The sequence below is a fragment of the Balaenoptera musculus genome, chromosome 1 (genome assembly GCF_009873245.2).
Source record: "Balaenoptera musculus isolate JJ_BM4_2016_0621 chromosome 1, mBalMus1.pri.v3, whole genome shotgun sequence".
In the NCBI taxonomy this organism is placed as follows: Eukaryota; Metazoa; Chordata; class Mammalia; order Artiodactyla; family Balaenopteridae; genus Balaenoptera; species Balaenoptera musculus.
Genome location: NC_045785.1, coordinates 156,403,973 through 156,428,197, shown reverse-complemented (window position 1 = coordinate 156,428,197; position 24,225 = coordinate 156,403,973). Strand labels below are relative to the sequence as shown.

Here is a 24,225-nt window from a genome sequence, read left to right as displayed (position 1 = left end):
TCTGTCTCCACTTTCTGTCACAAGAAGCAAGCCACCTATGTCTGAGGTTGCCAAATGTAATTTGACCTCTCTTTACAAGTATTCAGTAGGTGGAATATTTACCCCCATGAAAGTTAATCCTGTGTTCTTTGGTTTGATATACCATTATTCCCCCTTCCCCAACCTCCAATTTCAGAATTAGAAACGGTGGACATTTTTAGTACAGTCTGAACTTTTAAACAAAAATGACGATAATGGTAATATGCTAGTGAAAAACCAAGGGCAAACTTTTCATAGGCTTGGTTTGTGTTGTATATACTAGCCCTTTATCATCTGAAGAATGTTTAGTTTCTTTAAATTTAAAACTAAAATCTAAAAATATTGTCTGGTTCTTATAGAAATATTGTTTTAACTGCAAAATACCCCTGCATGGTTCAGGTGACATTCTCTTTTTTTTTCCTAAGCTCCTGTTTTGGACTAAACTCCTCGAGAGCAAGGACTGAGTTATATCTATATTATATACATATTAAATGCCCTATGGTGGTGAGCCCAGTAGCCTACAAATAACAAGTACCATATCTCAGTAACAGGTTGTTAAAATTGTTTAAAGTAGTCAATGAGATATAGCTGTGAAATCCCAAAGTGAGATGCCAGATATCACATACACATATTCAAAAGAAAAGATTGAGAACATGTTCCAGAATTCTGTCTTCTTACCCTAAACCTAGAGGCTGTGGGGAGGGTCACAGGTCACTCCCCCGTATGGAGATGCATCCACGTGGCTCATGGGAACTGTAGGAGAGAGTACATGAAAGCCACTCCCAACCCCTAAGGTAAATGAGTTATCTTTAAACTGCCAGTCCCAGAGAGCTCAGAGAATATAAGTTCAAAAAGAAATTTTCTCTTCCCATACCACTCCTCCTTCCTCCCCATGCGCTTCAGAAGAACTAAAAACTGACTGACAAACTTGGGGAGGAGGGTTCTACTTAGAGTGGAAGCATAAAAGTTGGACAGATATCTGATCTCTCTCCCTTCCTCAGTTTAGACTTCTAGCCTAAAAAAGTTCCTAGCTGAGTGAGGGACACCTGATTTTGTACTCTTATCAGGTTTGGGGGTTTAATCGAGCCCTGGTCAGAGTGGGGAAGAGAAGAGATTCATGAGCCTGGGTTAGTGTACTGTATTTGAAATACCCTTGAGCCATCTAGGAGGAGAAAGTGCAGATAGGTGAGCAGCTGTCTACAGTTGGTGATTTAAGTGAAGCCTTGGATATGGGTGGAATCACCTAGGGACAAAATCTAGAATGAAAAGATGAGAAAATCTAGCAAACTTGGTCTCTGCTTTGAGGAGCTCTTAAGTTCTGTTTAAGCATTATATTGCATGTCAGATTATATGTACTTTTTTAGATATGAAAAGTATTATAGCTTCAAAGTATATAGACAGTATAGCTGTTTCTGTCTTTGTTTTCACACGAAAGTTGTGGATTTTTTGTACCTAGACACGAAAATGACAGTTTGGATTTCAAGCTGAGCTAGTTGTAACTATTACTAATTTTTCAAAACACTATCAAAAATACAGATATGAACTTTGAAGGCTTCTTTGCTCATACAGCAGTACTTCAGGCCCTATCACTTGCTTGGAAAATAAATTGCTACTTCTCTGACAGATACATATGCACAGCTATCTCTAATGTTTTAAGAGGAATCTGTAGAAAGTCATCTGAGTACTCTTTCTGTACAACTTCAGTTCCCCTCCCTAAAAACATTAGTTCTCTGTGTGTGGGTCTTTTGTTATTATTTCAAAATAGAGTCAGAAGCGATTTGGAGAGATTTAATATATTTGAAACTGCTGGTGCTTAGATATTTGAAGAAATCAAGTTTTGGAAGTCCATTATTAGAATTAAATATCATCAAATCAGAAATTAACTGAAGGTAATTTGTAAATTAACATGCCAGAGAGATGCAACATGCAAGTAATCACATGTGGTTATTTTTGTCTTTTACTCCCAAACTTGAACTGTAATTTTTTTCTAGTGATTATACAAATAAGGAAATAAACTTCAGTAAATGTGGAGTTCAGTGACTTGAGTTAGAAATAATTTTAAAATTTTATTTTAAGATAGTCACATAACTTAGTAGTTCTAATTTCTTTCTTTATAAGTGGGGTTGAAGGCAGAGCACATGGAAAGGTATACTTAGCAGGTTTTATTGCTGTTCTTGTTAAACTTACGAATTCTGCTGTTTAGCAAAATGAAGCAGGTTTGGTTTTTTCCTTCTGTACACTGTGCTTCCATGTATTATTAAAATTTATATTTGATTTAAAGTTAATACACAATTTGCTCTTAAAGCAAAGATAATTTAAAATATTGAGTGGTTCAACAGAATATTAAATCATAATTCCTGAAAACTATACAGTTATATTTGAATTAAATATTAAGTAATGCCATCTAGTGGTAACATTTCCAAGTTTAGTGAATTTGAAAATTTGATATCTGCTTTACTAAATGTGGACTTCAGAATTTATCAGCTAGGTATACTATATCATTAAAAAGGTTTCTGGAAAATAGTTTAACCTAAGGGTTTTTTCCTTTTTGGTAGAAAATGAAGGCTCTTTGGTTATGTTCTAAAGATCCTTTCTACAAAGTGCTAATTGAAACACATTATTTTTCTTTATTGTGATAATTAGAGCCACAACTATTACCTGTAAATAATAAGCATTGGGAACAAAGTAGGCTTAATAGTAAAACAGAAGGTTAAAGTTTATTTAGTTATAACCTTTTCCCAGTCTATTCAGGGCCTATTATGTGCCAATAAATGAGTAAGACTCAGGTAACTGCCCTTAAAGGCACATGATTGATTGTTGGTGTCTGTGTTTAGAATATTTCAGAAGTGTTGACCATAGACAGCCTTCTTATTGAAAATGCTGATCTGTGTGAACAGACTCAGGAATCTGCATTTCAAACAAAGGCCTTTAAGTTTAAAAATTATATTCTATACAAAGTTTGAGAATTATGGTATATTCTATACAAAGATCATATGTTAAAATCTGTCATTTAGGACCTTAGAAAACTATATGTATAAATTTAACTCATATATGTAAATGTTAAGCATCTGTTAGGGAAGGAACAGATAAAATCAGCCATACCTTTAAGCTTCCAGCATGCTTCTCAAAAATAACAGAGCAAAGAGACAAGCTGAAAACAAGCTGAAGTGGTGTGGTACTCTTTCCTAACTCTTGGCATTATTGTAATGCTTAACATTATTAACATCTTTTAACAAAGCAAAGGTAATATCCTGAATATCTCTTATTTATTATCAAATAGTACATTTTGCTAAATGTTTAAAAAGGACATTTACATTTACATAAGCTGTCACTGCCCTGTTTTCGTCTCCAGCTGTTACTCCTATTGGATGTTACCCTATCATTAAACAAGTTTCCCTCATTACTGAAGTTACCTATGAAATTAACTTGAAATATTATTTGCCTCTGTAGTTACTGATAATACTCACATATTAATCTGGTACTCAGACTTTTCATTTATAAAATAATTTTCTCCTCCTAGGTATTTGGAGTAGATGACAATCAAGATTATAATAGGCCTGTTATCAAAGAAAAACATAAAGATCTGGTAAAAGATTGGGCTCTCAATTCTGCTGCAGTAGTAATGGAAGAAAGAAAGCCACTGAGTACACCTGGATTTCACAGCTCAGAGGTATACACATCTTTCTCATATTTTTTACATGCACAAAATATAAATTTTTATCATTTGTAATTACAGCTGACCCTTGAACAACACGGGTTTGAACTGCACAGCTCCACTCACACACAGATTTTTTTTCACTAGGTACATACTATGGTAGTACATGATCCATGGTTGGTTGAATCCAAGGATTGGGGACCATGGACACAGAGGGCCAACTGCAAAGTTATACATGGATTTTTGACTACATAGAGGGTTGGAACCCTTATTCCCCTCACCCCCCCCACCTTTGTTCAAGGGTCAACTGTATATTATTATAAACAATTGATATATCCTCTTGTAAAATACTTTAAATTAATATGCTTTTGTCAGTGAGTGAAAATGTTAAATTTCAGTAAGCAATTAATGAACTATATGCTCACTAATCAAATTGACATTATGAGATAAGACAAAAAAATATACACTGCATATACTTTCTAGGAGGTCATGTATTTGGAATGGAAAGATCTGTCATGCCAGGAAGCATGTGTATGGTAGTGCCTGATAGATACAACTTATAAACCTAAATAAGTGCCCTTGTAGTGCAGCCCAGGATGTAACTAGAATAATGTGAAATTAATTAAGGGTGGCTTGGTTAAGATAGTTTTGGAGTCAGTGTAGTATAGTAGAGCTTCTAGGACCTGAGTGCGAATCCCAGAACTGCCACATTTAACAGAATACCTTTGAGTCAGTCATTTTCCCTCTCTCATCTTCAGTTTTCTCATCTATACAAATGGCATTTTTGATAAAACCTATTTACAGGGAAGGATGTGAAGCATAGAAAGTACCCAGCATCGTAATTGTCTGAGATTTATGCAGTCAACAAATGTTTATTCCCTTATCAGAAATATTAGAATTTCATTCTACACTGATATGTCGGAAAGAAGTGTTAAAAAAAAATGTATATGACTGAGAATTATTAATTAATTATAATTTATTCAACTAACAAGATCTAACATTCAGTGGACGCTTTCTGCGTACCATTTTACAAATAATGAAACTGAAGTATGTAGAAATTAATTTGGTCAGTGTCTTAAAACTAGTACCTTGTGGAGCCAGAATTTGAACCTTAAGGAGACTTGATTTCTTAACTCATTCTCTTATTCTTATAGTGCCTTTCAGGAAATGAGTTAATTTAAAATATACAAGTAGTAAATAAATGTTGACTATAAATAAAATAAAATCTTAAGATATAAATAAAACAAAATATAAATGAGGTATTGTATTTGTGTGAAATGTAAGTATTCTTTATAGACAACTAAATACACATATATATTTGCTTATTAATGTAAAAATTTTTCCTTTATGGTCTACTATTTCCTGAAAACTGTCAAAACAATTACTGTATTTTAGTATTCTTTTTTCCTCCTTCATCTTAGAGAATTTTTATTTTGATTTCTGTTTTATGAGATGCGTAATTTACTTATTGAAAGCGAGTGATACTTACTTGAAGCAATGTTTTAGTATTCTGATTAATCTAGAAAGGGTGCTGGTGATTGTGAACTTGTAGGACTTCCTCTTCTCCTCTCTATCCCTTCAGCCCATGCCAAGTAAATTTATATATAGCCTGAGTATGTACCTGCCTTTGAAGGAGTCACCTAAACAAGCCATTAGAACAGTCTGCACAGAATGAGTCTACATAAATGTGTGTCTTTGAAACCCACCCTGTTGTGGGTATTCCTAACATGATTTGTACTGGTACTTCCTTCAGTCTCAGAACTGTGAGCAGCTCCCACGAAACCTTGGAGGAAATTCAAAGATTCAGCAGACTTTGGTACCCTTAGGCTTCACTGTATGTATGTCACTATGTGTACAACATACTACTTTAATCTATTATTCTTGAAATCATATAGTATATAGCCTGTATGAAATATTTATCAGTTTCTAGCCTGTCATTTGACACTTTTAATAAAATATTGTTTTGAATAATTCAGAATAAAATTTGGTCAGAGCTTTCCATTCCTTAGTTGTCATTACAGGTTCAATACTAAGCATTGGCTTAAACTTTCAGTGAGGAAACATTTTTTCTATACTCCTAGATCTTCCATATTAAATGCCTAGATTGACCTAGTCTTAAGAATTACCAATATACATCCATAAGTATGTGGAAGCATATCATGAATTAAATTCTATTTCACAGTTGATTAAGTACTTGCCTTAAGGACAGATGTAGACAGGGGCAGGTCTAGGTTCAGACTGGTTATACAAAAATCCTTAAAGGTTGAGTCATTTCTAGCTTCTTCTGGAAGTACTAAAGTGTTGTAGAAAGAAGCCTCAAGCTTTGGGTTTGTTTTTGAAATCCCTGAAGACATGACCTGGGAGATTTAATACTCCTAGAGACTCTGGAACCAATCTGATTCCTGGAAACATTTAGAGGGCTGGAGAACAACTTAGAAATAGGTCTTTAAACTCTCCGTTCTGTAGAATGGAGTAGAACTAACTTCACTGTGGTAGCCACAAAGCTACTGTAGTATGCCTGAGTTTATTTAGTAGCAGTAAATTTTAAGCTCTAAGAGTTTATTTTAGTACCATTGTTAGTGCTTAATAAGTACAGAAAATTATACTACATTCACAGTAATAATGTTGTAGTTAAAAGAGGTGCCTAGAAAATCTTCAATTTATATATGAGGAAATTTAGTACATGATAATATATCAATGTGAGGTTTAAATATTGCTTTGTATGATAGGTTAAATGGAATTTAATGACTAAATGGAATTCTGTGAACACGAGAATCAGATTTGACCAGACTAGGTCATTGCATTTTCTTGTTTCTCTCCTTTAGGAAGGCACATCTTCATCTGGAAACAAGCGTTGGGTTTCACAATGGGCTAGTTTGGCTGCCAATCATACAAGGCATGATCAAGAAGAAAGGATAATGGAGTTGTCTGTACCTGTTTCTTTAGAGAATGGTATTTTCTTTCCTTCTTTCTTTTTTTTTGTGAATCATACATCAATTTTTAAAATACTATAAGCTAAATCTATATAGTGAGACGTAAATTAAACCTAAATAAACATATTCACATAGTCTCATGCTCATACTAAATATAGATTTTATTTTCAATAAAAATGCAGATATCATTAAAATATACCCCTAACTGAAGATAAAGAGATAATTTGTAGATGAAGCATATATATACACACTCACACAAATTTATATGTGACTTTATATGTATACAACATATATAGATGAAAATTTAAAAATAAGACTAACACAGTTCCAAACTATCCCATTCATTAACACAACAAATATTTAAATGCCACTTTATGCTATATGTTCAATGAAAAAGAATTTACTTAATATGTATTTAATTTACTTAATACATCATTTGCAAACCTATGTAATATGATTTTTATTACCTTTTTATTATATTTCTGTGAACTGAAATATAAAGTTTCTTTAAAAAAACACAAAATTATATGCCTCTTATGATTTTGTTATTAGATTCAGTTAATTACATTCGTAATTAAAAATAGAACTCAAGGAGAATTTGTATGTGGCTTTTTACCTGTATTCTTAGTTGTATTATTGGAAATGGAAATAGAAATTTATTTTGTCTTTGACTTGTGACACCCAGAAATCTGTTTAGGAATTTTGTAAACATTAGTCAGCAAGTATTTGAGCAAGGTACACATCAGTGTACTAGAAAAGCTATATAATTTATCATAGAAGCTAGAAGTAATTTTTAATATTACCAAAAATCTTTGGAAAGACAGAGTAATTTGCAGCTTGGTTCACATAAACTGATTACTGTTTGGGAAACAAAACAGACAGAGAAGCTAGGCAAATTTACAAAAGAATCATTATAAAATTATTATTAGCTGTGGAAAGCAAAATTTTATACTTGTTATAAAAATCAATAGTACTTGGCCTTCATTATTTCATTCCTGTTTCATGTTCTAAATGAACTTACTTAGATAAGCTGATAAATCTACTTATAATCTAAAATGTTCTCGTCAAATATTCATTGAGTGTGTGTTAGGAGCCAGGACAGTGTGAGAAATCCTAGAAAAATACAAAAAGATAAAATAGCTATTACAGTTTAGTGCTTCAAGTAGCACTAAGGAGATAAGACATAACCAAATAACATGATTAATTGCTAAATTAAAGTTACATCAGTAAGTTATTAGGTATTTTCCTGCATTATAACCATAGTATTGCTATGAAGTTTAAATGCTAAAATTTTAGAATTATAAAGGGAAGAAAAGACCCACAGAAGCTATATCTAGTATCTTTTTCCCACTTATCCCCAAAAGATTTAAATGCTTTATATGTTAATTTATATTTCCCTAAAAAGATCCCTTTTCTCAGAAATACATTCCATTTATAAGCAGTCAGGAAAGTCCTCCTTAAGTAGTATTCTCAAAGTCTCTCACATGGAAACATCAAAGTTATATATTTTCTCATTGGCTTCTCAGTTTGAGGCTTTAATATACCAGAAGATCATAATTTAAAAATACCTCAGTTTGTAAAATTATGGCAAGTCCTGTCACCTTTTTTCCGTTCTTATAATTTTTAAAAATCTTTTAATGAGCTTTGACTTTTTTTTTTAGAAAACCTTGTTAAAATTCTACATTTTCTGTTTTACTTTGGAAATCCAAACTTGTCATTCTTTCAGTAGATAATAATGCTTATTAAAAACCAGGTGTATTATTATTCTTTACTATGTAATTCAAAGTATAACAAATAAACAGTGTTTATTAGTCATTATTTTTGCAATTCTATGTACCCTACATAGAGTCCATTTTTTGTGAGCAAAACTTCACAGATGGGACAAGTCACAAAAGCAAGAATGAACACAGTAAACTTCTCTGCCATAAAACACATTAAGCGAAAAAAGAGAGCAACAGATGTAGGTTTAAGATCAGATGACCCTGATTTTCATCTCACACAATTTGCTTTCTTGACTCTCCTATTAGTAATCTACCTATTTGTGCATTTTGGCGTTGTATTTTCTTTTTAAACTACACTGTCACAATGTTGGCTTATTTATTCAAAGTTTTACTTTATACTTAAGCCATTTCTTAACTTCAGAATCTAAGGTAATATGGTACTCGTTTGCCCCAGTAAGTTCCTTATTTGTTGTTTTATTTTATAGATACAGATATCAGTGAATCTGGCCTTTCAGTGAGAAGTACTGGCTCAACAACTTCCTTGGCTAGTCAGGGAGAGAGAAAGAGACGAACCCTTCCCCAGCTTCCAAATGAAGAGAAGTCTCTTGAGAGCTCCAGAACAAAGGTTATAGCACAGAGGTCAGAGATAGGAGAAAAGCAAGACACGGAACTTCAGGAGAAAGAAGCACCTACACAGGTATACCAGAAAGATAAACAGGATGCTGAGAGAGCCCTGAGTAAAATGAACAGGGCAGTAAATGGTGAGACTCTTAAAAGTGGTGGAGATAATAAAACCCTGCTTCACTTAGGCAGCTCTTATTCTGGAAAGGAGAAAAGTGAAACTGATAAGGAAGCTTCTTTTGTAAAGCAAACATTAGCTAAAATCCAGCAACAAGAACAAAAGGAACAGGCACAGTGGACACCTACTAAATTATCTTCTTCAAAAAATATTTCAGGTCAGATAGATAGATGTAGGGAGGAACCTTTTAAACAGGAGTCACAACCTCAAGAAAAAATTCCAGGACTTTCTACAAGCAAAGGAGAAAGAGTGATACAAAACGAGGGTAAACGAAGAAAAGCTGAGGAAATTCTGAAAAGTCAGACTTCAAAGGGAGGAGACAAGAAGGAATCCTCCAAGTCATTAGTGCGGCAAGGAAGCTTCACTATAGAGAAACCTAGCCCCAACATACCCATAGAACTTATTCCCCATATAAATAAACAGGCTTCATCTACATCCTCTTCTTTAGCGTTAACAACTGCCAGCAGAATACGAGAAAGAAGTGATTCTATGGATACTGATTCTAGTTTGGACACAACCCTTATTCTAAAAGACACAGAAGCAGTAATGGCTTTTCTAGAAGCTAAACTGCGTGAAGATAATAAAACTGATGAAGGCCCAGATACTCCCAGTTATAACAGAGACAACTCCATTTCACCTGAATCTGATGTGGACACAGCTAGTACCATCAGTCTGGTTACTGGAGAGACTGAAAGAAAGTCAACCCAGAAGCGAAAGAGTTTCACTAGTCTCTATAAAGACAGGTGTTCCACAGGTTCTCCTTCCAAAGATGTTACAAAGTCATCATCTTCAGGTGCTAGGGAGAAAATTGAAAAGAAAACAAAAAGTCGTTCCACAGACGTAGGTTCTAGGGCAGAGGGTCGTAAATTTGTGCAGTCCAGTGGAAGAATAAGGCAGCCTTCAGTAGATTTAACAGATGATGACCAAACCTCTAGTGTACCTCATTCAGCCATCTCTGATGTTATGTCGTCTGATCAGGAAACTTACTCTTGTAAATCTCACGGAAGGACTCCACTTACCTCAACGGATGAGCATGCACATTCCAAACTGGAAGGAAGTAAAGTAACTAAGTCCAAGACTTCTCCTGGAGCACCTGGTGCATCCAGTAAATCAACCACTCTCCCAAGGCCACGACCCACCAGGACTTCCCTCTTGCGCAGAGCCCGACTTGGTGAAGCTTCAGACAGTGAACTCGCCGATGCTGACAAAGCATCTGTGGCTTCTGAAGTGTCCACAACAAGTTCGACATCGAAACCTCCCACAGGAAGGCGTAACATTTCTAGGATTGATTTGTTAGCTCAGCCTCGTAGAACAAGGCTTGGCTCATTATCAGCTCGCAGTGACTCTGAAGCAACAATCTCTAGAAGCAGTGCCTCTTCACGGACCGCAGAAGCCATCATTAGAAGTGGAGCCAGATTAGTACCTTCAGATAAATTTTCTCCTAGAATTAGAGCTAACAGTATCTCTCGACTCTCTGACTCCAAGGTCAAAAGTATGACCTCAACACATGGCTCTCCTTCAGGTAAATTGGATCCAGACTTTTTATAATATTAGCATATTTCTTTTATGTTTTGGGACTCCTTTTTTTAAAAATTAAATATTAGTGTTGATTCCCAAAATTTTCAGCAGAAAGGTCATGCTGTAGAGGGTTTTGTTCCTATAAAAATTACTTTATTTAGCTTAGTAAATGGAAAATTCAGAAGTTATACACACTTCCAATTAATGTCCTGGTGCAAAATAGTGATTTCAAAATTAGAAGTATATTGAGCCGATTTGGGAATTTTAATTGTCTAGTTGGTGAGGTATCTGGATTTGTGTGTCAGAGTTAGATTAGGAATTATTATCTAGTTTATATAATAGAAATTAATAAAAATTAATGTTGTGTTTGTAAAAACATGTTTAACTTTTAAACATCTTCACATAATTCTAAGAGTCTGAAGAAAAGCAGTATACCCTTTATTACTCCTTTCAGAGCTAAATGAAATAATCAGTTTTAGCCTTTTTTCCCATTTATTTTGAAACGTCTTGTATTTTTTTAAGTTAAATCTGTTTATGGTCGGGGCAGGTGAAAACTGATCCTTAATTTATTGCAGTGAAAGAAGATGGATTTGAGAGACAGTCACTAAGCACGTGGGCGAAACTGGGCTATAGAAATTTAACTGGTTATGAGCATTATCTCATAAGGTGCCGTTATATCATTTAACTATAGTAATTAGCTGTCATTGATTGTAATAATTACAAAAGCTACTTTCTCCCCACCAGAATTAACTGCTTCTGGCATATTTGTCTGTTTATATACTTCATATTCAAAGCCATAGCCAGTGAGAATACATATGTGACCAAAGAGTACTCAGACAGATATTGGTGTGTGTCCTGTAAACATGGTCTCATTACTTCATAATCAGCTTCATATGTGGGTGTGGCTGAAAAGGACAGTTGAGGGGAAACCAGCTGTTAAAAGACTTGAAGATTCATTTTCATCAATCATCTTAGTGAGCCCTAAGTCTTGAGTGAAGAGTAAAGGGGAAAGTTGGTGTGCAATCTTTTTTTTTTTTTTAATTTTTACTTCTGTCACAGTACAGCCTACAAGACCCAAAACTAGTGGTACTTGGCAAGTGTTATTTTTTTCATTTTTTGTTCCTCCTCTCTCCTCTTCACTGCTGCTTTCCTCCACTCCATTCACATTCCATCTCTCTCCTGGTCTATGGGTGAGGTGATGATGATCATCATGGATGTAAGCTGAAGATAGATAACATACAGTCCTGATTCCAAAAGAATAGATGACATTTCCGTTATTACTGTTGTCCTCCTTGTTTCTACACTTCAAGCTTTGGTTGGTGGTTCATGGGTTTGTTGCCAAGTATTTTAAAAGTACTCTCACTTGATTTATGTTTCCCCAGTGTTGTTATCTCTTGTTCCATGTGGCTCTGCTTCTTCAGTTCACAGTTCCTTTGTGCTGCATTCTATGGTGTGTACTCTTACCAGATTTCTTCTGCCACATTGCTTGTTTCTTCACCTCATGTCTATTTAAGTACATAAAAATGTTTAAGTATTCTCCTGTCTTAACGTAAGCTGTGACGTAAGTTGTATGTTACCAAGTAGCATGAAACTCTTGGTAACTCTTCCTTCGGTACTAGTTATCTAGCTCTTAACGCATGAGTGATCTGATTTTATTCCTCAGTGTTTACCAGAGGGGCTTATTTGAGATGCAAACCAAATATGATTACTTCAGCAAGTCTAAGAAACAGCTGTAAGATGCCATATATGTGTGTGTGTATATATATATATATATCTTTAAAGATATATTTTGTTTCTTGCTTCTTTGAATACAGAACTTGATAAACATCTTTCTATGTCCAAAAAGTACCTTGAATTGCTTAATGAAATTTCCTAGGGCAAACGGATGTGTGTGATCTTGGCCTTCTCCATACTTACTAGCAGTATATTAAATAATTAGAGTCATGGAATTTAATAGTTCGAGGGGTTATTCAGTTTAGGGAACTAAGGCCAAGAGATGGAATAACCTGCCCTGGTCACATAGATATATATAGCAAGAACAGGTTGAGAATCCAAGGCTTTTAATTCCCAACCTATTGCTTTTTTGACCACAACCAGTCTAGCTCTGAGAAATAGTCTCTACTTGTGTGCAAGCTTCCAGAGGACAGCTGGACTCTATTGGATTATTATCATGAATATATATAAGGCCAATATACAGTATAAAGATTTTGGTATTGTTCACCATAATCTTTGTAATTATGATGTTTTACCAAGTTCATGTTCTCTTTTCCACCTTATTGAGCCTGAAGCCACATTGTGATCCAGGATTATATATTCAGATTCTCTCAAGATGCCCATTTACAGTTTTATATCCTATCTAGGACAATGACCAGGGTCTTTCAGTCAGGGTAACATACTAAAATAGTTACATGTGGTAGGTAGTAAAAATTAAAACAAACAAACATACTTTTTTGATTTTCCTAATTGAGGTGTCTTTGATATTATGACATTTCTACTTAATATAATTATAAATCTTGAATGGAAAAAGAAAATAAAAATTCATAGCTTTTGAAATATGATTTAAAAGAATGTGAAACCATACTTTTCAGTGTTGCTATTCACACTATAAACTTCAAAGATCTTAGAAGTATCTGAACTTAGAGCCTGTGATGTCCAAATTGTCACATGTAAAAACAATTCTATAAAGCTTCAAATTCTGTATTTTAACCTATGTTAAAAAAAGCTTTTCAAAGAAATATATGTGATAAAAATAGAAGCATGGAAATCTCGGATTTAGCAAAATTAAGAGGAAGGTTTCTTTTATGCTTCTTTAATTCTGATGTAATTTGTTTTTAGGAGTTTAGTTTCCCCCCACACCACCAAAATTTCTTCAATGATCCTTCAGTATGAAGTTATATTAAAATATCCAGATTTATTTTCATACGATACATTTAAAACTTAGCACCCTGAATTATCAAAATAAAGCAGTTGGTTTTCATTATGTTTTAAGTACACATTCTAAAAATTTTAAAAATCATGTTAACATCCTTAGAATTTTTTTAGACCATTTGCTTTCCCACTTTTATTATAATCCTCAAAATTTATAGGTGGTAGGAGTTAAAAGTTGGGCATGCATGGCTTGAGTTATTTTTTCTCAGGTCAAAGGCCAATACAGAACACTGTCAGGGATTTTTTCCCTCAAATGGTCTTACTGCTACTTGCTTATAAATATACATGTAAAACGTGTTTGTGGCTTAATTTCCCACAAAAATATTCTGATATAAGTATGAAGATGCAATGTTTGTTTTCTGAAATGTATTTGTTACATCTGTAGATGTGGATGTGTTTTGATGTCAACAGAGTTTTGGTTAACAGTAAAAGAAATCAAAACAGTCACAGATAAATGATCCGAATAACTCTTTTTCCCTTTTTAAGTTATTTATACATCATAGATAGTATGTTTTCTTAGTGAAATGTAGTAGTTTATTACTTCCACAAAGGGAGTGTTGCATAATTTTATAACTAAAGTCTTTTTAAATAATGTAACTAAAATAATTTTCAGGTTAGCTACAAAATTAATTAAGCCCATCTTAGAACTTTTTCTCATTTTATTATATGTGCTGTCTAGCACTTCATCAACCCAAGAAGCTTCTTAGAGATTGGCATTTCAGATACCTTCAATACAAATTTTCAATTTAAGGATTTATCTGAAATGCCTTATTAGTACCAATGTATGAAATAAGCCTAATGATATAAAATTACATTTGATTCTCTAAATGATTTTACCCAAGCAGGATGAAATTCAAGAAAAAAGTAAAAAAATTTTTCAGCACTGGTAAAAAAAAAAAAATCACAAAAACAGTCATTCTATGAGAAGTCTAGGATGTCTTTTTTTTTTTTTAATTAGTCTAACTTGAAATGTTTTTTTTTAAAAATATAAAATATTTATTTTTTGTAAAGCACTTGGAACGAATTTTGCACTCTGGAAGTCAGTAGACCTGGCTTAAACTTTGATTTAAGCAATGCAAGACCTTTCTAGGCCTGATTTTTATCTGTAAATTCAAGAATTTGGACTATCTAATGTCTAAGGTCATTTTATTCTAAAATTCTATGAAATAAGAAGGCACTGGGGAAAGTTAAAAACATTTTTACTTGAAGTTTGCTCTGCAATAGCTAGCAGATTATAGGGATTTTTCTTCAGATAAAATGTATTGATGCTACAGTTTGGAAGCAAAGATTAAGAACGCAAAGGTATTGAGAGAAGTTCTTCGACAAGTAACAGGTCAGAGGTCCTGGCTTTAAACTCCCTTTCCCAGTCCCTTTAGAGAAGTTCTTCGACAAATAACAGGTCAGAGGTCCTGGCTTTAAACTCCCTTTCCCAGTCCCTTTTTCACCAGTAGTCATCATTTCACTTCTCAGTTCTACACTTTGCTGTTACACAAGCCAAGTTTTGTCCAGAGGTTAACTCGAGCTTTGCTTCATAGCACACCATGTATGATATGCTTTCCATTGGTAAAGGTAACCTTTAATTGTTCGAAGACTTATTAATCATATTTTCATTTTCTGCTATGTCCTACTTATTTTATCTCTCAATTTCAGGAGAACAAACCTAAATATGTTACCTTTCAGGTTTTAAAATATGCTTTGTTCTTTTGGTTGCTTTTCTTTTTATTTTCCTTCATTCCTCCCTCCCTCCCTCCCTTCCTTCCTTCCATTATTTTTTAATTTTTTATATAATTTTAAAGGTTACTTTTCACTTACAGTTATTACAAAATATTGACTATATTCCCCATGTTGTATAATAATACATCCTTGAGCCCATCTTATACCCAATAGTTTGTGCCTCCCACCAGGCCCCCATATTGCCTCTCCCCCTTTAAAAGTTATTATTAGAAGCTTCAGTATTCTTACTGGATTCTAGATAGACCTATAAAAATAGGTGGAAAGTTTATGAATTTCATTTGAAAAAGAAGTTTCTCTTTTATTCTTTTCTCCAAAATGTAATGATTCTCTGACCTCAAGACTTAGACTGTTAAAATTAAATTCTAATGTGGCTCAACTTATACATTGTCTCCTGACATTTAACACTTGGTTCTCACTTTCTCATTCTGCTTTCATGCGCTCTGCCACTCATGAAATCTATCAGCCGTTGATGCCATTCTCTCTGAATTACCTCTACATTAACTACCTGAGTTCCATAATACCTGCTTATGTTTTCATATCTTCTGCAGTTTATTAAAACTCTTTGTTATTGGTTTTGTCTTCTCTCCAATTTTCAGTTTTAGGTATGGTTACATAGTTTCCACATCAAAAATCAGGAACTTTAGTCTAACAAATAATCTTTTTTTATTTATGAATTTCCTTTTATGAATCATATTCTAGGATAGCAAAATAAAAAGCATTTATCATTTAATGAAATGCCTTTATTAAAAAGTACAGATTTGTTTGCCATATATCTAATTGCCTTGCCATATTTCTGTTTTTTAAAAAAACTTCTTTGTTCTTGTTCCTTAACTTTTCCTAAAATTGTTTTCACGTCTCAGGGTCAGTTCAACTTAAGGAGTTTTCAGATGTCTAGAAATGAGTAAATTTCCACCATGGTAAAAGTAATATTTATGTTAATGAATTATAATGTTAAAATCAGAAATTATATTTATTACCCCCTTCAAAAAACTCTATGATTAATTACCTGGAGTTCCATATATGTATTTGCGTACACTTTTACAGAAAGCCGTGAAGTTTCTGCCTATCTTCATTCTGTCAAATAGGAGTTTGAATCCAGACAAATGGGTAGGCTCTGATTTATGATGTAGTCCTGATTACAGATTTCTTTTTCTCTGTTCTTAAAGCAGTTCTGGGGGCAGTGTGTATCAATTTTATTTGAGAGCCAACTCAGCCTTACAGAGCCCCAGGCAAAAATGTAGTTAGGGGAGGAAAAGACCGGAAAGGCATAAAATTCTAGTGGAGTAGTATGAAGGAATTCTAGACTTCACAAACCTACACAGCCTAGAGGCAGTTTCTGTTTTAAAAGAGAGAGAGAGAGGTAAAACTCTTCTAATATTAATAGCAGTTGGAACTTATAGCAGGAGCTAAGGTTTTATCACTTTAGCCACCAAAAACATCTCATGCTTTTTACTAGTTTTTTCTAATTTGAGAAAAGGAAATGGTCAGTATCTAGGAATTAATTCATTTATTCAAAAATATTTATTAAACATTTGTTAGCCGGACACTCTGCTAAGTGCTAGGTACATGTTAGTGGCTTAAATAGGCATAATTCCTGCCCTTTTGAAGTTTACCATGAATTAGCCGTTATCTCCCTGTTTTTTACCTCTTTATGCTTCACACTTTATGTTTGATTCTTATATTAACAGTAGTAGTGATCTGTCTGCATTAATTTGTCTTCTGATTTTCAAATGTGTCAGCAAAACCATTTTTTAAATCTTTACTAACCTTAAATAAGAAAGTGATTGCCACTTTCTTTAATGTGACTATTGTCAGTATCTTCTGTGCCATAAATGTCAGTGGTTGTGAGAATAGCTTGTAGGTTTTATTGCCATTGTCTGCTTTCACCATATGCTTTCAGTGTCAAAGCAGCAGTTGTACTGAAGATGCTTTGTTGTGTTTTTACCGTGTAAAAAGATTTTTTCCAATCATAGCATAACAGGATGTTGAATGACAGAGGTAATGTTTTTTTTTCCTGCCATAAGGCATAATTTCCACAGCAGGAATTATGCATATTTGTATGTTGGGAAAAGAGGGTTTTTACCATCTCCATGTTGAAAGTCCATGTGGCATGAGGAAATCTTTTCCTTTATTTTTATTTCTGTTGTTGTTGTTGCTATCATTAAAAAAAACCATATCGTCACTTAAATGAGAAATATTTGCAATTAAGTAGTACCTGAGTTAATAAACATTTATGAATAGAGCTTGCTTAGTTGTTTGTCATTAGTGAATTTTTCATCTGAATGTTTATTCACTATGCTACAGAAAATGTGATCTTTCTATTCCTCTTAATTCGTCATTGTTTTTAATTCACCAAAGTATAATGTTTCTATCTTTAAGGAGTAGTAGACTTATGGTTTTTGTGAGGTATGTGTACATCAGTTATTGAAAATTGTGCTGTGTGTGCTCTCATGGTGTTTTTGAAATCATGATTTTTATTTTATCTCTTTTAAAAGATAACATAATAATTCTTTTTTTAATAATTAAACTAATTTAGTAAATTCAAGATGGAGGCGCTTTCCTACTGATTATGCTTCCACCTCAGAAGATGAATTTGGATCAAACCGTAATTCCCCTAAACATACCCGTCTACGTACTTCTCCAGCCCTGAAAACGACTCGATTGCAGAGCTCTGGGTCAGCAATGCCTACTAGTTCTTCATTCAAACACCGGATAAAAGAACAGGAAGACTACATCCGCGATTGGACTGCTCATCGAGAAGAAATAGCCAGGTTGGTTTTAATGGGTTATCTCTAAGAGTTGAAATTGTTCCAACTTGATAACAAGTTTAGCTTTTACTTGGTTTGTACTAATAGTCCAAGGAATGAAATCCACAGATAACTATGAACTTAGTTTTGTTGGTAGTATTACTGTCTATCCTTTTTTTTTTAATATGGTATTTTTAATGTGAGTGCTACTTACATATTGTAGAATTAATTTATTTTGGTAAACCACCCTTTCTTATTTCTAGTAGAGATACTGATGAATTAATATAATTTTTGAAAGGTAGTCAGTATCAGCTCTACATAATTGAGAATTGTGCAGCTAAATTTTTGATTACTTTCCTTTTACCTTCCAAAGAGGTAATAGTGTACTTGTTAGAGATGTTGCTAATGTTCTCTGTGGAGAATTAGAGTTAGTCAGATTATTACTCACACTTTGGTGTGTTCATTAGATACAGTCAGTACAATCCTTTAATAATTAAATGAAAATAATATTTTGAATGTTAAATAAATGTATTTATAATAACCTTAAGATTACATAATAAAAAGTAAAATTCATGCTGCAGATGTGATTTTTAATTGATAACATTGTAGTTGAACATTAAAGAGAGGCTCTACTCAAATAAATGCTATAGTAGTTAAGGGTTTTTTAAGTTTGTAAGGTATTAAATTTTACGGCAGTATGCCACATGTTACCTAAACATTTTCACTGTGTACATGCTAAAATTATTTCTGCCTTTAGTTTAAGACCCTAATCTTCAAGTTTTATACTTGACAACATTTATTAAAGAATTTATTTATAATAATTCATAAATGCTTTTTAAAAAAACTTTTATGATGATTTTATGATGTTCATCTTTTGTTTTCTTTACTCTGTGGACTTCTGTGAATTGTTTTTTTCTGGCTCATTAGTTTAATGTTTTTTTGGTTTTTTGGTTTTTTTTTGTCTTTAATGACTGTTCACTTGTGATTGCTTTTAGTTCTTAAAGAACATGCCCTTCTAATCTCATTGTGCTGCTTAAACATTGTTTTTTGGCCATATAAATGACAATAATTATTGAAGCATTGTAAACCAGTTCTGATTAGAGTACAGGCATATATGTGCTTTGGGATCCATGAATTATTATGGGCCCACAAAACTCCTGTTAGTGAGAGAATCTTGACACTGCATTTTTTCTTGTGGGCACAGCTGGCAACAGCAGGCCTTGCTCTTGTCTCATCATTTTTCTCCTTCCCATGCAGAAGTCTCACCACGTGAGCTCAAGGGGTACCTGGGGGAACTAGAGTGTTCTGCTTTTTCTTAGGAGGCTTTGCGTCTCAAGCTGTCTACCCCAAACTAGGACACCTAAACACGTTCTTCTGGGCCAAACCCACTTCCCTGCCCCTAAACAGAAAAGAATTATGATACAAAGGGGAAAGTGAATAAGAACTGTCTGTTATATTTTCACTTAGTTTTATTTTGTTAGTATGTGCATTTTATTACCCTTGTCTATGTATATTTTATTATCTATAGTAGTACTCTAAAGCTAAGCTATTTAACCTCTAATGATTTCATGCCTTTTTCCTCCAGTTTCTTAGTAGCATTATGCTAATAAAACTTGCTATTGGGATTTAATTTTTCAAGGTATATTTTTCAGCCATACATCTCAAAGCAAGAGAAAGTTCTTTTTGTTTATTAAGAAATTTAAAAAGGCGGGCGGAAGATAGGAAGTATGCAAGGAAAGAAAGTTAATGTTGATATTTAATGTTCCTATAAGACGCTGATAAGTTTGCTTAATATGAGGAAATTTATTTTCAAATAACTATGAATCACATACTAAATAGAATGGAGAAATACATAGCTTTATTTCTTTAAATTGGCTACCACTTTCACTTAAGAAAACTCACATGCTGGAGCAATACTTTTTAAAGAGTAATAGGTAAAGATACTTTTATTTGAAAAGCACAATAATGATTTTAATTTATTACAAAATGTTTTATGCTTTGTCATACTCTATTTGCTTAGATTTTAGAGCTATATTACTAAACGAGCACTTTGTAAGTCTGTACATAGTAATTATTTACCTTCGTTTAAACTTAAAGCACAAAAATTCCATCTGGAATATAAAGAATATAAGCAAAATATAATATATTTAGTCTTTCAATTTAAAGAGGAAACTTTTTTCCAGGTACCCCCGATACATGTGCTTTCGATAGCGCTTGTCCCAGTTTCTCCATTATAACACAGATACAGATTTGCTTCCCTTAGGAATTTCTTAGATTATACCTTTATGAATTTCAGGGTAAACAAAGCTATAATACCACCTTTACAAATTATCAAATATAATACATTTAACCTAAAAATTATACTGGAAGATTACATAATTCTCATTTGAATCACAGTGCACTTAAAGATATTTCAGTGTTTTAGATTCATTATTACACATTCCACTGTAACATTAAATTTTTTAGGAGAGAGTTCTAGTTAACAATATTTTATTTTAAGGTTTAACAACCAGTTCATTATAGATATGTTATAGGAGAGGATTAAATCATAAAGGCAATATAATATTTTATCCTAATGTTGATTGAAGGTATTATTTGCAAAGGTGAGATCCTCTTGCATCTTTACACCTCTGCAGTTTTGTTTTGGATCAAGTTTTTATATGCATAAGTTCTTTATATATATTGTATATATGCGTGTAATCCCCGTCCACTCAACAAAGAATTCCTAAGCAACTCCTATGAGCAGGATGTAGTGTTTAGCATGAGTGAACTGTAAAGATGACTTAGACATGGATGTCCTCAGTTCAGAGTCAGAGGAAAGAAGCAAAGGTGTTGTGTGCAGTTGATACAGGCAGAGTGACAGAAGAGGTTTTAAAAAATATGAAGTTTGTCCAAGTATAAGATGTAAAGGTATATAGTTAATGGGTGACCAAATTGAAGATAATACAGAGCCAGCTAAATAATAGGAGACTTTGAATGCCAGCTACGAAGTGTGCACATTATTTTATGTATGTTGAAACTTTAAGATTTTTGAAAAGGAAGGTAACTTAAGATCTATATTAAAAGAAGGTAACTCTGAAGGGCATTTTGTAGAATTGTTTGAGAGAGAAGAGAGCCTAGAGATACACTAGTAATCTATTCTAGAAGTTAATGTGCAAGATATTGAAGACCTGAGACAAGATAGTGGTAGTGAGGGTACAAGTGGAGATATGGACGTGTAACAGTTGACAGCGTTTGATGATTGCCAGCATGACTCCATGGTTGTTCAAATGGATATTGGTAAGAATAAGGAAGACAAAAGACAAGAAGGAAGACAAGCTTCGTTTTGGACATACTGACTTTAAGGTACTTAAGGAACAGCCATGTGAAAGCATATGGCTCTGCAACATAGGAAGCTGATGAGAGCTAGAATCATCGTTTTGGAAGTCAAAGAGAAAATACTTGAAGCTGTGGTCATAGACGATATTGCCAGGAAATGGTGAGTGAACCTAGAATACTGTTGAACTCGGAGGTATAACCTAAATTATAAGGATGCAGTATAGCTGAATGATCAAAATCGTGGACTCTGGGATCAGGCCTTCTAGATTGAAACCCAGCTCTACCCACAAGGTCTGTATGACCCTTGACAAGTTAAGTAACTGTGCTCTAGTGATCTCATGCATAAAATGGATGTAACAGTAGTGCCACCTTGAGAGAGTTGACAGACTGATGCATGTACATAACCTAGTGCTTGACATATATAGTAAGCTATCAATAAATGTGATATTTAAGTGGAGTGCAGAGAAAACTGTGGTGTGTGTGTATACTCAAATATGATTATATTTAGAACTTAATTGTGAGCTTTCTGTTTTCTGTATGAATCCAGATGTAATTGGAGTTTCAGAATCAATGCTATATTCTTACAATTTATAAAATATTCTATTAGGCTTACCCTATACAAATAGGACACCTAAGAATCTCAACCAAGGTTTTGTTCACATTTTCAATCCAAACATTATTTTAAAATGTTCTTTTTTACCTGAGAATAATAACGCTGATATGTAAGTGGTCTGTTTTATTTTTTAAATATTGAAATGATTGTTAAATAAATGTATCACAGAACACCCACCTAATGAGTCCTACTCCCTGATTTGATAGCCTCCAAAGTAAAGTCATCTGACACTTCATGTCAAGAGGGAAAAGGCTTTTATTATTACTAAGTCTTTTACATATAATACTTTTATTAGTGAAATTCAAATAAGAATACCTATTAAATACATTTTTTAAAATTTTAAAATAGAACTATGGTTTATATTTTTCAAGCCTAAATAATATTTGCAATTAAAATTACAAATGTATGGTAATCTTAACGGTGAAAAACCAAATACTTGTAATTTTAATATATTACTAAAAGCTTTTTTGTTTTATTTTTTTGGTAAGAGTCAGTTTAATTTAGTGGCCAGAATTAAGTAGTATGGGGTTCCTTATAATCTATAAAGTAATGTAATGAAACATCTATGCATAACAATCTATTTTAGTTTAAAAAGTCTTTTAATGGCAATACAGTTAAAGGATATACTATATTTGGGAATATGTGTGGAAGTGAGCTTTAATAATACTAAAGTATTTTTTATTTCGGAGAAAAGACCATAGAGGTAAAAATTACATTATCAAGGAATAAAGTACATCTGTTCAGTCAGTTTTAAGCTTTATTGGTTCAAAATAGCTAAAGTCTAGGTCCAGCCTGTGTCTGTTTGTTCTGTTGGGCTAGGCCAGATCCAAATAGCAAGGATAGGAACAAAACATCTGCCCAGAATAACTGTCAAATGACAGTTATTCTTCAGTTTCTGTATAGTTTTTCAGCGTTTCCTAGATATTATGCCTTCATCATATTCTCTGACCTGAGGGTACCTTATACTACCTCTTTGCATGTACTTTGGCTATCTCAAATCTTGCTCATTGAATAAGGGCAGTATTTTCCTGTCCGGTGACTTCACACCATCTTCTTTTAACTTGAAGACTTTGTGTCTGGGGGAAATGGCATGGGGTGGTGGTGGTGGTTGTTTCTTTAATTTTTCTCATTTATTTAAGAACTGTTTATTGATGGCCAAGAGTGTGCTAAGACCTTCAAAGTTATCTTCTTATCATTACCTCTTCATGACTTGCTCAGTTTATTTGAAGCATATTCATAAGTTTAAAGACTACACTTAAGTAAATATAACTTATCTGTGGTGCTAAGCTCGCGTTTAAACTTAGTTTCATTGAAGAAAATGAGAGGTAACTTTTTAAAAAAATATATAATTAAATTCGTACCTCTTTTGATGGCCAGAAATAGATTCTACATACTTTATTCCTCTGTTTGGGCCAGCCATTAAATTGCTTTGGCTACCCGAAAGAGCTTCCAATTTCAATTTATTACTCTCCCAACCTAAGCCAGTCTTTTGTGGCTCAGATTACCTATTTCTCCCAATTCTCCGTGCTTTCATTGAATGCCCACAATAGATGTGGATTGCCATAATTCTTTCATTAAGGTTTTTTGTAATATTGCATCAAAATTCCATCAACATATAATAAATATAACTGAGAGTTTCCACCAAAAGAAGAATAAGATCTTCCTTATCAGTAGGAAACTTTTTTTGTGAACCTTCCCTATAGTCTTTAGCTAAGTCAAGTATATGAGTTAATCTTTATGCCTCTTGAGAGCTAGGCTTCTTTGATTCTTTATTATAAAGAATTCAACATAAGATTTTCTGGAATGTCTCTTCTAAAACTAATTTTATATTTTTATCACTTCTGTCATTTAAAAGTAGACTAAATTATTTCTTAAAAGCTAAGTAAAGTTACATTTATAATCTCTTATCCAGTGTTAAAATAACAAGAGGTTTGATTTGTTATCATTTGCTTCAATGTTAGGATTCTAAAGCTAGTATACTTCTTTAATAGCTCATCACTTCCTTTTTTCCAGTAATATCAAAGGCAATCTCATGCTCATGGTTTATATGTATATCCTTTGAAACTCTACTTACCTATAAAAACTTTTGAAACTTAATATGCTATAAAAAAGATAAAGCAGATATTTTCCTTTTCAGTTAGTTTAAAACCTAAAAGAGTGTTAATGTTGGCAATTTAAATCAATAAAGTCTGATAGTGTGTTTCTATCATGGTTATTAGGTCACACTTGCAAATATTGCAT

General features: G+C 33.3%; 1 protein-coding gene across 11 annotated transcripts in view; it reads left to right on the top strand.

The window, feature by feature from the left end:
• Positions 1-24,225, top strand: part of CEP170 (centrosomal protein 170) — a 145,151-nt gene that overhangs the window by 103,628 nt on the left and 17,298 nt on the right. For 6 of the 11 annotated variants that reach the window (XM_036862940.1, XM_036862978.1, XM_036862954.1 and 3 more), the window contains 5 exons: positions 3,539-3,688; positions 5,427-5,507; positions 6,499-6,625; positions 8,813-10,648; positions 17,843-18,077. In XM_036862940.1, the coding sequence (XP_036718835.1) occupies positions 3,539-3,688; positions 5,427-5,507; positions 6,499-6,625; positions 8,813-10,648; positions 17,843-18,077 (2,429 nt within the window). The remainder of the gene's footprint in view (positions 1-3,538; positions 3,689-5,426; positions 5,508-6,498; positions 6,626-8,812; positions 10,649-17,842; positions 18,078-24,225) is intronic. The other 5 variants (XM_036862987.1, XM_036862962.1, XM_036862950.1 and 2 more) reach the window with 3 other exon arrangements.